Genomic DNA, 15,158 nt, shown 5'->3' with positions numbered 1-15,158 from the left:
AATACACACACACACACACACATACACAAAGAGAAATTCGTACATACATTAAAAACACGCATACACTGTGAAAGACATACACACAGAAAGTGTACATATACTTATATACACTAAAACGTATATACACACACACACAGAGAAAAACATACATACACTGATACGCATATACACACATACACACACACTTCCTAATTTGTCGCCGCCACCGCCACGCGCAATCTATAATGCACCTCCACCCCCTCCTTGGTCTACTGTTGCTTCTCTCACCACTACTCTAGCCACCACGACTGCACTATTAACTACCACCACCACCACTAATATTACTACTACTACTACGACACTTCAGTTATTTTTGTTTCTTATGTTTTGTCTATGTTTTTATGTTTATTTTTATTTCTTTATATCTTCAAGTGGTGGCAACCTCTCCGACGAAAGGAGTCGCCAATGCTACTGGCTTCCTGTTTCTTATCGTCTGATTAAGGAGAGAGAGAAAGAGAGAGGGAGAGATAGAGTAAAATGGAGAGAGAGAAAGAGAGAGGGAGTGGAAAAAAGAGCGTGTGAGGGGATGAGAGCATCATTTGATTATGGAAAGAGACAGAAGGATAGAAGATGAGAGAAAGATAGGCTAAAATAGGGGTAGAGAAAGAGAGATAAAGAGAAAGGGTGAGAGAAAGAACAGAAGGAAAAGAGGGAGGAAGAAAGAGAGATAGATAGAGAAATAAGAGAAAGAAGGATAACATAGAGAGGGGGAAAAGAAAGAAAACCAGTAATAAAGAGAGGAGGAGGAAGAGAAAAAGAAGAAATATTTCATTTTTTTGTTTTATTTTTTTCTGAGAATTGTCAAACGTTGTTGTTATGGTGGCGATGGTGGTGTTGTCATTTAATTATCATTATTATTATATTATTAATATTAACAATACTATTATTATTATTGATATTATTGTAGTACTGTTGCTGGCGGCGGTGGTGGAGGTGGAGGAGGAGGAGGAAGAGCAGATCGTCGTAGTGGCGGGGTGGCGGAGGCGGCAAAAAGAAGAGAAAGAGGAAAGGGAGAATCTTGTCGTTGTGTGGAATGGTGAGGGTGGCGGTGGTGGTGGTGTTGGTGGCAGTGGAGGCGGCAGCGGCAAAGATGCTGTAGGAGGAGGAAGAGGAGGAGTAAACCCGTTGTCGTGGTAGTATAGTGGCGGTGGCGGAGGAAGCGGCGGTGGGAGGGAGAGGAAGAGAAAGAGAACGAGCTTGTCGTCGTAGTAGTGGTACTGGCGACGTTGGTGGGGAAAGAAGAAGAAGGAGGAGGAAGAAAAGAAACTAATCATTGCGGTAGTAGTGGTGGTGAAGAAGGAGGAGGAAGAGAAGGAACTGATCATCGTGGTAGTGGTGGTGGTGAAGAAGGAGAGGGGAGAAGGAGGGCGTCGTGGTCGTAGCAGTCGAAGCGGCACAGTCACAGTCGCAGTGGTGCGCGTGTGTAGTGGCAGTCGTCGTCGTAGCAGTGATAGTGTCGGTGTTGTCGGTAGTGGTGGTGGCGGCGGTGGCAGTCGTAGTAGTAGTGGTAGCAGTGTTGGTGGCGGTGGCGGCGGCGGTGTTGGTGTCGGTGGAGGTGGTGGTGGCGGTGGTGAACGTCGTCATCGCGGTGGTCGAGTCTGTCTCCTCTGCTACGCGACCATGGCCTCGCAGAAACCTGGAGAATGGGTGCAGTCTCTCATAGCCAGGTTTGATGCACAGGTAAGAAGAACACACAACACACACACACACACACCATTGATGCTGCCCTCCTCTTCTTCTCATTATTATCATCTTCTCATAGATATTTATATGTCGACCGAAAATGTCTCTCACCCTCTTCACATATACACACACATATATACATATATGTATGTATATACATATATGTATGTATATACATCTATCTATCTATATATATATGTATATATAGACATCTATGTATCTATATTTATTATATATACACATATCTATCCCTATATACACACACATATATAGAGATAGATAGATGAATATACATTCATATGTATATATATATACACATACCTATATATACACATCTATGTATCTATATTTATTATATATACACACAGATATAGAGATAGATGAATAGATATACATTCATATGTATACATACCTATATATACACACATTTATATATGTATATATACATCTATGTATCTATATTTATTATATACACACATATCTATCCCTATGTACACACATATATAGAGATAGATAGATGGATATACATTCATATGTATACATATAGCTGTCTGTATTTGTACTGAATTGTATGTATATATGTATATAATAATGTATGTAGAAATCACACATCAGTCACGGTGTGTATAATTATATTCCTGTCTGTCTCCTTGTCTCTATGTATAAATGTATATACACCCAAGTATGTATGTATGTATATTTCACTCATATATTTATGAATGTCTACATTTACAGATCTTTCCCATTGAGTCGGTATATTATATCCTATGTAGTTTACATACAAACGTATTTATATCTTTATCTATATTTATATAGCTGCCTCTATAAATCCTGCTTATATATATATGTGTATATCTGTCTGTCATGGATATATATATTTATAAATATACAGCACAACCATACATTTTATTGTTTCGTTTCGTTTCATCTCGTCCATATTCCGTCTTTTCCATCCATCTGTCTTTCTTTCTTGCCTTCGACAGTCTTTCCTGCCTCCCACCTCCTACCCTCGTCTATTTTCTATCTCTCTCTTTCCCCCTCTATCTCTACTCCTCCCACTCTACCTCACCTTATTTCCTCCTTCCTCTACCCTTTCCTTCTCTCTCTCTTTTTTCTTCTCTATATCTTTCTCTCTTCCTCCACCCGTTCCCCTCACTTCCGCTCGTCCTTCATTCCTAATGTCGTCACCCTCTTCCCTTTATCCCTTCACCTCACACTCTCTTCTATCATTCTCTCCTTCTCTCTCTTTACTTTTAACCCCCCTCCCATCTTTCTTGCATTTCCTACTCACACCACCACCACCATCACCACTAACAACAACAACAGTTTGGACCAGCACGATCCTTGTGTGTGTGTCTGTAGGGGTCGGGCTACAGGTTTATATATATATGTGTGTGTGTGTATAATGAACGTGCTACAGGTTTATATGTATATATATGTTTGTGAGTGTATATATATTATATGGATCGTGCTGCAGATGTATATGTATATGTTTATCTGTATGTGTGTGTACATATATACACACAGAAAAATTAATGTACCATGTATTTGTGTGTGTATGTATATGTAAATAGTCGAGTGTGTCTGCAAAAATACATAAATATGTGTATATTTGGGTCTCTAAATGAGTGTGTGTGTATATGTATGTGGGAATTGTATTTATATGTGTATACATGTAGATCTATCTACATAGATGATGTGTGTGGGTGTTTATACATGCCTACGTGTGTATGTGTAGGTTTAAATGTGTGCATATACATCCATGTATATATGTGTGCGTGTATGTATGTGTATTTACATATGTATGTATATACAGCCACATGTATTGTGGAATCCATTGAAATGTGATTATTTTGAGAAGGAACACTTTTGATAACAATAACCAGTTGATAATATTATTTTTGATGACAATAAACAGCCTCCACTCTTCACGTTTAGTTTGTCCTTCGTCTACGAAGGTGACCAAGATTATATTAGGCACCAGTGGCACTTCTTAAGAACCCAACCCACCTGTAGAATCTGATGGAGAGTCGCAAATTGTTCCATCCTGCTATACACCTCCTGTGTGCCCTCGCAGTCAAGGAACCTATCAAATTGTGGTGATAAGTGCACATGGTACCCTTAGTGAAGCACTTCCTCCAAGAAAATTCGTGTTTTGTGCAGGAGTGTAGCAAAGCTGCGCTAGTCAAACTCTTTTTGCCTCTGATTTCCTGCACTTGGCATTGCTGTGTGGGTAACAAGTTTGCTACCCAAACATCTGGTCTTGAGTTCAGTCCCACTGTGGGGGATTGTTTTAGATTATAGGACTTTGCCAATCAAAGCTGTGAAAATGTATTTGGTGGATGGAACTGAAAGAAGCCCATCATATATGATGGGCGCAGGAGTGGCTGTGTGGTAAGTAGCTTGCTAACCAACCACATGGTTCCGGGTTCAGTCCCACTGCGTGGCATCTTGGGCAAGTGTCTTCTGCTATAGCCCCGGGCCAACCAATGCCTTGTGAATGGATTTGGTAGACGGAAACTGAAAGAAGCCTGTCATATATATGTTTGTGTCTGTGTTTGTCCCCCTAGCATTGTTTGACAACCGATGCTGGTGTGTTTACGTCCCCCGTCACTTAGTGGTTCGGCAAAAGAGACCGATAGAATAAGTCCCGGGGTCGATTTGCTCGACTAAAGGCGGTGCTCCAGCATGGCTGCAGTCAAATGACTGAAACATGTAAAAGAGTAAAGAGTAAGAGTATATATGTATGTATGCATATATCTGTGTGTGTTGTGTTTCTCCTCCACAACAGCTCGAGAACTGGTGATGGTTTGTTTACGTCCCTGTAACTTAATGCTTTGGCAGAAGAACTGATAGAATAGGAACCAGATGAAATGAATACTGGGCACAGTTTCTTTGACATGGTACCCCAGCATGGCCACAGTCTGATGCTTGAAACAAAGGATAAGAGATATAGAATGGTTGGGGTCAGGGGCTGCCCCAGCCGGACACTTTACATTTTATCACTGATTTCTGGATTACATGGAGGGAGATCTTCAGTCAAAACTTCACTTCTCATCTCCTGGATTCTAGAGAGAGAAAGGGCTGCTTCAGCTAAACATTCTCTGATTTCCTGGAGTGTCATAGTGAGAATGGCTCCTGTCAGACATTCACCTCTTTGTCTCTGATTTCTTTGACCAAGTGGTCTCTGTCTTGCTAGTTGCTTGGTGTTGATGTCACATAAAAAGCGCCCAGAACGTGGCCGTTGCCAGCGCCGCCCCGACTGGCCTCCATGCCAGTGGCACGTAAAAAGCACCATCCAATTGTGGCCGTTGCCAGCCTCGTCTGGCCTCCATGCCGATGGCACGTAAAAAGCACCATCCGATTGTGGCCGTTGCCAGCCTCGTCTGGCCTCCATGCCGATGGCACGTAAAAAGCACCATCCGATTGTGGCCGTTGCCAGCCTCGTCTGGCACCTGTGCAGGTGGCACGTAAAAAGCACCATTCAATTGTGGCCGTTTGCCAGCTCCATCTGGCACCTGTGCAGGTGGCACGTAAAAAGTACCCACTACACTCACAGAGTTGTTGGCGTTAGGAAGGGCATCCAGCTGTAGAAACATTGCCAGATCAGGCTGGGCCTGGTGCAGCCTTCTGGCTTCCCAGACCCCAGTTGAACCGTCCAACCCATGCTAGCATGGAAAACGGACGTTAAACGATGATGATGATGAACAACACTCTGTAATGTGATTGGTGTTAGGAAGGGCCTCCAGCTGCAGAAACCATGGCAACACAGACGATGGAGACTGAGGTAGCTCTCTGGCTTGCCTAGCTCCTCTCAGACCATCCAACTCATGGAAAGCAGATGCGAAAGGATGATGATGGTGATGCTTGATAGGCAGGGCTGTTTCAAAATATTCTGTTCTTTGTCTTTGATTTCTGTGATGACATAGAAGAAGGGCTGCTCCAGTCACTTTCCTTTTCTATCTCTGATTTTCTGGGTTGTAGAGAGCTAGAATGGGTTCCTGTCAAGTTTTTTTGTCTCTATATTTCCAGGATTATACAGAAAAAGGTTTTCTTAAGTCAAACACAACTTGTTCCTGATTTTTCTGGATTATATTGAGAGAGAGAGAGAGCACTGTTCCGTTCAAGCTCTTTTTTCTTTATCTCTGATTTCCAGCATTTTAGAGAGGGAAGGATTATTCCAGCCAAACACTTCGATTTTTTTGCTCTGTGATTTCCTGGATCATATTGATGGAGGACTACTCAATTCAAGCACTTTACGTTTTTGTCCCCTAATTTCCTGGAAGGGCTGCTCAACTCCAAAAACTTCACTTTTCACATTTGATTGCCTGGATTAAATTGATGGAGGGCTGCTTCATTTTTTTTGCCTTTGAATTCCTCGATTATAACCAGATGGTTGCTCCAGGCAGCACTTTTTCCTCTTCACCTCTGAATTCCTGGATGTTCAAGTCAAACATTTCTTTTTGTCTCTGATTTCCTAGATTATAGAGACGGAGGGTTGCCCCAGCTAAAAGCTTCACTTGGTTCTCCCTGATTTCACGGATTATACAGAGTGACGATTGATCCAGTTAAACAGTTGCCACTTTTTGTCTCTGATTTCTTGGATTACAGAGAGGCAGGACTGTTTGATTCAAAAACTTCAATTGTATCCAAATTCCTTGATTACTTTGGAGGACTGCTTCATATTTTTTGTCTCTGGTTTCCTGGGATTATACAGATCAAGCACTGCTCTTGTTAAACTCTTCACTCTTTTGACTTTGTAGTCTTTACCTGGCTTTGAGGGTAAGAAACTTTTTGCTGAACCATGTGATCTTGGGTTCATTTCCACTGACTGGCATCTTGGGCAAGTGTGTCCAACCATAGACCTGGACCAACCAATGCCCTGTCAGACAAAAACTGGAAAATCCTGTTGTGTGTGTGTGTGTGTGTGTGTATATATATATCATCATCATCATCGTTTAAAGTCCGCTTTCCATGCTAGCATGGGTTGGACGATTTGACTGAGGTCTGGCGAACCAGATGGCTGCGCCAGGCTCCAATCTTGATCTGGCAGAGTTTCTACAGCTGGATGCCCTTCCTAACGCCAACCACTCCAAGAGTGTAGTGGGTGCTTTTACGTACCACCGGCATGAGGGCCAGTCTGGCGGTACTGGCAAGGGCCACACTTGAAATGGTGTTTTTTACATGTCACCTGTACTGGAGTCAGTCCAGCGCCACTGGCAACGACCTCGCTCGAATGTTTTGTTCATGTGCCAGTAAGGTGACAAAGGTAACGATCGCACTCAAATGGTGCTTTTTACGTGCCACCGGTACGGAAGCCAGACATGCTCTGGCAGTGATCCCGCTCGGATGGAGCTGTTAGTGCTCCACTGGCACAAGTGCCAGTCTCTATCTCTCTCTCTCTCTATATATATATATATATATATAATAATAATAATAAAGAGTATGGAGACCTGGAATGCTCAAAATTTATTTTATAGTTACATCATCATCATCATCATACAGCATATTATAACGACCTGTGCATGCTTCCACTGCAGTGGCTACTCACTGTTGCAAATGCAACTTTGCATTACTGTCGTTGCAGCTTCATCAAGGTTCATCCACTTGGTCATCCTCAAAGTGAACTGACTGAAGTAAATTTGAGGTCAACAGCCCATTCCTATAAATAACAACCCTCCCCCCGTACATATCCCACTGGACACTAACAAAAATTTACTTTAGTCGGCTCACTTCAAGGATGACCAAATGGACAACAGACCCTGGTGAAGCTGCAACAACAATAATGCAAGGTTGTGTTTGCAACAGTGAGTAGTCAGTGCAATGGAAACACGTGTAGGTCATTATAATTTCCTGTATATAAGTATAAAATAAATTTTGTTGATTTACAGGTCTCCGTACTCTATATTATTAATAATAATAATCTCTCTCTATATAAAGCTGAAGTTGTCTGTGTGTGTGTATGGCATATTTGGTAGCCTTCAACTAACACTATCTCCGTAAAGACCCTGCGGCACAAGTTGAGCAAAATTGAGAGTATGATAGAAGAAGGCTTGCTTTTCCTTCCGTAGAAGAAAAAATTCAAATCGGACCATGTTAACACCAAAAATTATTTACATCAAAAAGGTGGGGTTTTTTTCTATGAAAATCCCTATTTTTTGCTGAAGTTGTCTGTGTATGGCAGGTTTGGTAGTCTTCAACTAACACTATCTTCTCTGAGACCCTGTGGCACAAGTTGACCAAAATTGAAAGTATGATAGAAGAAGGCATGCTCTTCCTTCCATAGAAGAAAAAATTCAAATCGGACCATGTTAACACCAAAAATTATTTACATCAAAAAGGTGTTTTTTTTCTATGAAAATCCCTATTTTTTTACGATTTTTTTTTACTGCTGTGTCTCCATTTTTCGGTGTATTTCAACCAGAAAAATGTTTACTTAAAGAGAATAACAAGCTACATAATGCAAAACTTTTACTTTTCAAAAATTCCAATTCTAAAGGGTCAAAACAAACCTGAGCAACGCCGGGTGATACTACTTAGTAATAATATATACTCCAAACAGTTCTTACTATCCAAAGTAAGTGTACATGGAATTACCTATTGGAAGAATTCACCGAGTGACTGACAACAAATTGTAGTCACAAATGTTAAATACTGATTGTTGTGGTTAGCTGTTAACTGGAACCCAACTGAGAGCCAATACAGTATCCACCTGGATAATATACCCCTCCGAACTTACTTTTATTTTTATCATCATTTAATAACCCCTTTTCCATGCTGACTTCAACAAGAACACGCAACTAGAAGGCTATGCCAAGTTCTATGTCTGCTTGGGCATGGATTCTACACCTGGATGCCCTTCCTAATACCAACAACTTAACAGAGTGTACTGGGTGCTTTTCATGTGGTACCAGCACCAAAGTGGTCACATCATCATCATCATTCGACCGTGGTCGAGACAATGGAATTTACTATGCTACGCCAGACTTCACGGTCCATCATAGCATTACGGAGGTCCTTTTGCTGTATCCCTGGAGATTACATCAGGGTAGGAGAGTGTGCGCCCTCTGGTATCGCTAGTAGATGGCTTCCAGAGGAGAAGAGTAGAAATTGCCTCGTTTTCAGCTCTACAACAATGTCCAGCAAACTGGACTCTTCTACCTTTCACAAAAGATGACACAGGTGGTAGTTTCCCATATATTTGTACTTTGGTTGGATGACACTTCCACGAGAGATTTTGAGCTCTCATAAGGAGGCGAGTGTAGGTTCCATCCAACCGCCTCTCAAGCTTCTTTGATAACGTCCAGAGTGGTCACAAAGTACCTGCAAGATGAGACCCTTCAACTGAGTGGGGTACAGAATGGAAGGGTAATAAATTCTGAGAGAGGGAGAGGAGGAGGAGGTGTGTTGCTAAAGAGGTGAATACATGGCTTGCCCACCTGGAAAAAGAGAGACAGAGGGGTGAGGTCCAGGTGGAAGATGACTCCGAGGCAGAATAGGACGGAAGAGTGGAAGAGGTGGCTGGTTAGGGTAAGTGAAGTGAGTTAGAATCGTGTGAGAGATGATTTAGAGATGGGGAAGGAGTTGGATGCAGAGGATGTCAGTTCAGCGGAAGGAGAAGAAGTGTGAAGAAAGTAGGGTCACGGGGAAGATTGATGGAAGAGGGTCAGAAGTTGAGTTGCAGGGGGAAGGCTTGACAGAACCTTGATTCTGCTGAGATGGACGGTTCTTCTCAAGCACAGCATATCACCATTCATCTTGATCCCACATCATTTCCTCTGAGAGGCTTAACATCTTCTGGTCAGTCTTCACCACTTTGCTCATGTTTTCCTCTTCCAATCTTTCTTCCACGTTTGGTGTTTGGCCCTTCTTTGCACAGCTGTCCTCATCCATCCATATCACATGTCCATACCAGTGCAAACTTCTCTCTTGCGCATCACATCTGATGCCTCTTATGCCCATTTTTTCCTCTATGGGCTTTGCTGTACATGCACACTGACATTGCAGATCCATTGCAGAATACTTTTATCATTATTTTCTAGTCTTTGCATGTCGTCTGTATTCACAGCTCAAGTTTCACAACCATGTAGCATTGCTGCTCATACACACGTCTCATGTCATCTACCTTTCATTCTGAGAGAGAGAGAGGCCTTTTGTTACCAAGTAAAAGGCACCCAGTCCACTGATGCTGGTGCCAAGTAAAAAAAACCCACCAAGTCCACTCTATAAAGTGATTGACGTCAGGAAGGACATCCAGCCATAATAACCAGGCTAAAGCTGACCTTGTTGGTGCTGGTGCCACATAAAAAGCATCCAGTCCATTCTATAAAATGGTTGGCATTTGGGAAGGCATTCATCTGTAAACCCTATGTCAAATCAGACAGTGAAGTACTTCTCTGGCTTCCCAGTTCCTGTCCCACCGTCCAGCCCATGCCAGCATGGAAGATGGAGATTAGATGGTGATCAACATCAATGGAAATTGCAGCTTGATACCAGTGCCGGTGGCACGTAAAAATTACCATCTGATCATGGCCGTTGCCAGCCTCGTCTTCCCCTGTGCCGGTGGCACGTAAAAAGCACCATCCGATCGTGGCCGTTTGCCAGCCTCGTCTGGCACCTGTGCCGGTGGCATGTAAAATGTACCATCCGATTGTGGCTGTTGCCAGCCTTGCCTGGCCTCCGTGCCGGTGGCACATAAAAAGCACCATCCGATCATGGCCGTTTGCCAGCCTTGTCTGGCACCTGTGCCGGTGGCACATAAAAAGCACCCACTACACTCACGGAGTGGTTGGCGTTAGGAAGGGCATCCAGCTGTAGAAACATTGCCAGATCAGACTGGAGCCTGGTGCAGCCTCCTGGCTTCCCAGACCCCAGTTGAACCGTCCAACCCATGCTAGCATGGAAGGCGGACGTTAAACGATGATGATGATGGTAGGTAAAAGTTCTCTGAACTTTCTCCATCCAGTCCTTATTCTAGCAATTATACTTTGAGAGCATCCCCCTCCCCCTCCTCCACTACGGCTAATTAGGTCACCTAAATAACAGAATCTCTATCTACTACTTCTAGGGAGCCTCTTGGGCATTTCCTGTGTTCTCTTATTATTTATTGCTCCTGCACAGCAACCACAAATAAATTCTATCTTCTGTCGACCTTCCTGTGATTGCGCTGCTCCTTGTGTATCTCCAAAGTCTGCATTGAGTACACTGTATGGAATTTCTGTAGATGTCTGTGTTTGTGTATATCTACGAGTGTCATTGTGTTGTGTTTGTCCCCCGGCACCATGTGACAACTGCTGTTGGTTTGTTTACATCCCTGTAAGTGAGTGGTCCGACAAAAGAACTTGATAGAACAAGCACCACGCTTCACCGGTGTGATAGTTGCTTCGTTAATGAAATACGGAGCTGACGAATGAAGATAAATTCCGTTGGCTGCGTGGATAATAACAGAAACACCCTCCTCATTATTTAGTGTCTGCTTTCCATGCTGGCATGGGTTGGATGGTTTGACTGGAACTGGCAGCTGGCGGAGTCGTTAGGACACCAGGCGAAATGCTTAACAGTATTTCGTCTGCTGTTACATTCTGAGTTCAAATTCCGCCGAGGTCAACTTTGCCTTTCATCCTTTCGGGGTCGATAAGTTAAGTACCAGTTACGCACTGGGGTCGATATAATCCGTTTGTCTGTCCTTGTTTGTCCCCTCTGTGTTTAGCCCTTTGTGGGTAGTAAAGAAATAGGTTTGACTGGAACTGGTAAATTGGAGAGCTGCATGATTTCTATAGCTGGATGTCCTTCCAAACACCAACCACCCCAAGTGTGTAATGGTTTTATGAGCCAGTTATGTGACACAGGTGTTGAACACAACTATGATTTCACTTGGCTTGACGGGTCTTCTCAAGCACAGCATATCGCCAAAGGTCTCGGTCACTAGTTGTTGCCTCCGTGAGGCCCATTGTTTGAAGATCATGTTTCACCATCACGTCCCCTGTTTTCCTGCATCTACCTCTTTCACAGGTTCCCTCCACAGTTAGAGATCGGCACTTCTTTACACACCTCTCCTCCTCCATACACATTACATGACCATAAGTATACCAAATGGAACACTAGCTCTGCTCATTCTGTATATGATTTCCTGGTCCAGTCATGCAGTATCTGAGATGCTGCTGCTGCCTCAGATGCTTTGCACAGGGCCAGCCCTTCACGTCTAAGGGTGATGCTTTCTTCTGTTACTGGAGCAGGTAGGTTCTCCACAGGTTGTTCAGGGCATTTGATTTTTCTCTTAACCCTTTAGCATTTAAAACAGCCATATCCGGCCAAAAGTATTCTGCTTGTTTTATGTTCAAATTGGCCAGATCTGGTCTCTCACACCAACCCTACAACATCGTTTTAAAAATTAACAGCTACCTCATCAAAATCTCATAGCTACAAGATTAATGCAGGATTAGTTCAAAACAATGTGGATAAAAAAGGATTAGTTTTGGCAGAATAATGCAAACACTAAAGGGTTAAACTTTCAGCTGAACTGTTGTGCAGATCTGGCTAGGTTATCTACCAGTTTCTGTACATCTTCAGCTCTTCTGAGGGCAACCAGTGCTCTATTTTCAGCAGACAGCATCTCTTGCACTGGAGCCTTCATGGTGCATGATGATGATGATGATTATGATGGTGTGCAGCAGTGAACAGACCAGCATCATGCCACAGCTGGATGTGACCCCTACCTCCAAGTCCCTTCCAACACTGCTGTGTGATAGAGCGAGAAGAGTGCTGGAGCAAGTAAGCACCCTTGTTTAACTCCATTAGTCATTAGTGTGTGTGTGTGTGATGGTAGTCTCTCATAGTCTTGGGAAGATGGTTCTGCAAGTTCTTGCTAAATAACCTGTAGAAATGATTTGTTTATTTAAAAGCAGCAGAAATTCAACAAAACCTGTTACTCTGAGTTTCACATTCCCGTTCGTCGGACAGTTTTTGTTAAAATAGAACCGATATGTCAATTCTATCAAGACTAGTATAAACGTTACACCTTTAAAAATGGACTTGTTTGATTGGTCCTTTCAAATAACGGTCATTTTCGAGCGATAAACAAAAATGAGCTCAATATAAAATATTAAAAAAATATGTATAAAATTATAAAAGTCGAGGAAAAAACCTTACATCTTTTAACCAAAGATTTGATGTAAGGATTTTCCTCGACTTTTATAATCTATATATATAAAGCTGAAGTTGTCTGTGTATGGCAGGTTTGGCAGCCTTCAGCTAACACTATCTCCTCCGAGACCCTGTGGCGCAAGTTGACCAAAATTGAGAGTATGATAGAAGGCTTGCTCTTCCTTCCCTAGAAGAAAAAATTCAAATCGGACCATGTTAACACCAAAAATTATTTACATCAAAAAGGTGCTTTTTTTCTATGAAAATCCCTATTTTTTTACTGCTGTGTCGCCATTTTTCAGTGTATTTCAACCAGAAAAATAACAAGCTACATAATGCAAAACTTTTACTTTTCAAAAATTCCAATTCTAAAGGGTCGAAACAAACCTGAGCAACGCCAAGCGACAGTGCTAGTTTTATATATTTTTTTATATTTTATATTGAGCTCATTTTTGTTTATCGCTCGAAAATGACCGTTATTTGAAAGGACCAATCAAACAAGTCCATTTTTAAAGGTGTAGCGTTTATACTAGTCTTGATAGAATTGGCATATTGGTTCTATTCTAGCAAAAACTGTCTGACGAACGGGAATGTGAAACTCCGAGTAACAGGTTTTGTTGAATTTCTGCTGCTTTTAAATAAAGCATATTACTCTACCCCTGGTATTTGAGTACTCTTTTTTTCCACCTTGTTTATGTGTGACTGTTACAGTATGACTTAACAGCTCCACATAGATTACACCTTTATCCAATCAGTTTTCCAGTCTAGTGGTCAGTTGACCCCTGTACTTTAGCACTTAGAACTGATCCAGATTATGCAGGGGCCTCTTCTCTCTCTCTCTCTCTCCAAACTGAAGTAACTATCTATTTCCTTTACATCAAAGAGGTGCTTTTTTTCTATGAAAATCTCCGGAACCATGTGGTTGGTAAACAAGCTACTTACCACACAGCCACTCCTGCGCTTATGTAATAATAATAATTTCAAATTTTGGCACAAGGCCAGCAATTTGGGAGGCGGGTGGTAAATTGATTACATTGTCTCCAGTGTACAACTGGTACTTATTCTACTGGCCCCGAAAGGACAAAAAGCAAGGTCAACCTCGGCAGAAGCATTTTTTCCTGTGAGGAAGCATTTTTTCCTGTGAGGTAACGATTCTGGTGTTAACATGGTCCGATTTGAATTTTTTCTTCTAGGGAATGAAGAGCAAGCCTTCTTCTATCATACTCTCAATTTTAGTCAACTTGTTTATGTGTTTACTCCGGTGAAATGATTTGTTTATGAAGATCAAATGTTTGTGCTGTACACGAGCTCAGTCCGTCCATCAAATTGCTGTTACCTGAACAGGTGTATTGTGTACCACATGTCAAGTGTGGAAGTGATTGCAAATCAACTTGAAATGAAGAGTTTTGCTCAAAAACACAACACCCCGCCCGGTCTGGGAACTGAAACCACAACCTCGCAGTGGTGGGAGCAACACCGTAACCACTAGTCTGTGTGCCCTCATATAAATGCATATTATGTCTCTTATGAGACCCAGGTATAGTTGTACCAGGGGGGGCCGACTGAAAATATTAAGGCCCATGGGCATAACTGTTTGCCGGGCCCCTTAGCATTGATATCAGTAAAGTTAACATGTAGAGAGTGGGCCCTTCAGAGCTCCAGGCCCTTGGGCAGCGCCTGATTGACCGACGGCTCAGTCCACCCCTGATTTGTGCTGTTGAGAAGTTTGCTTGCTGACCCCATGGTTTTGGGTTCAATCACACTGCATAGCACCTTTAGCAAATGTCCTCTACTACAGCCCAGAGCTAACCAAAACCTTTTGGTAGATGGAAACTGAAAGAAGCCCTTCGCATATATGTGTGTGTGTGTGTGTGTGTCTCTCTTTGTTGATATTATGTGATGGTTGTAAAATGGTTGTCATTCCTTTCTGATATTCTGTGAGAACCTGTCTTGCTTTGGGAAGATATTAACTTGCTTGGAAACCGGTAAGGGTTGGGGACAGGAAGCGTGTCCAGCTGTAGAAAATCTGCCTGAATGAATTTCATCTGACCCATGCAAATATGGAAAAGTGGACGGTAAAAACAATGGTAATGACTGTGTGTACATATACATATATATATATATTTATTTATATATATATATATATTTATTTATATATATTTATATATTTCAAAATGTGACTTCGTGTGTACCGTTGGCGATTTTTTTTCCTCTGTCTTCCCTTCTCTGGATCTTTCCTTCTATGTTTCCGACGAAGAGCTCCGCTCGAAACGTTAAACCCTCCTTCTTTCCTG

General features: G+C 42.3%; 1 protein-coding gene across 1 annotated transcript in view; it reads left to right on the top strand.

Moving 5' to 3' along the window:
- Window positions 1-1,364: 1,364 nt before the first annotated feature.
- The window catches only part of LOC115226056 (neurofibromin-like), a 99,735-nt gene continuing 85,941 nt past the window's right edge, over window positions 1,365-15,158 (top strand). Inside the window, exon 1 of the mRNA XM_029797028.2 lies at window positions 1,365-1,719. Within this exon, the coding sequence (XP_029652888.1) occupies window positions 1,660-1,719 (60 nt within the window). The 5' untranslated portion in view covers window positions 1,365-1,659. The remainder of the gene's footprint in view (window positions 1,720-15,158) is intronic.

Source organism: Octopus sinensis, linkage group LG29 (assembly GCF_006345805.1).
Source record: "Octopus sinensis linkage group LG29, ASM634580v1, whole genome shotgun sequence".
In the NCBI taxonomy this organism is placed as follows: Eukaryota; Metazoa; Mollusca; class Cephalopoda; order Octopoda; family Octopodidae; genus Octopus; species Octopus sinensis.
This window is presented reverse-complemented; position numbering and strand designations above follow the sequence as displayed.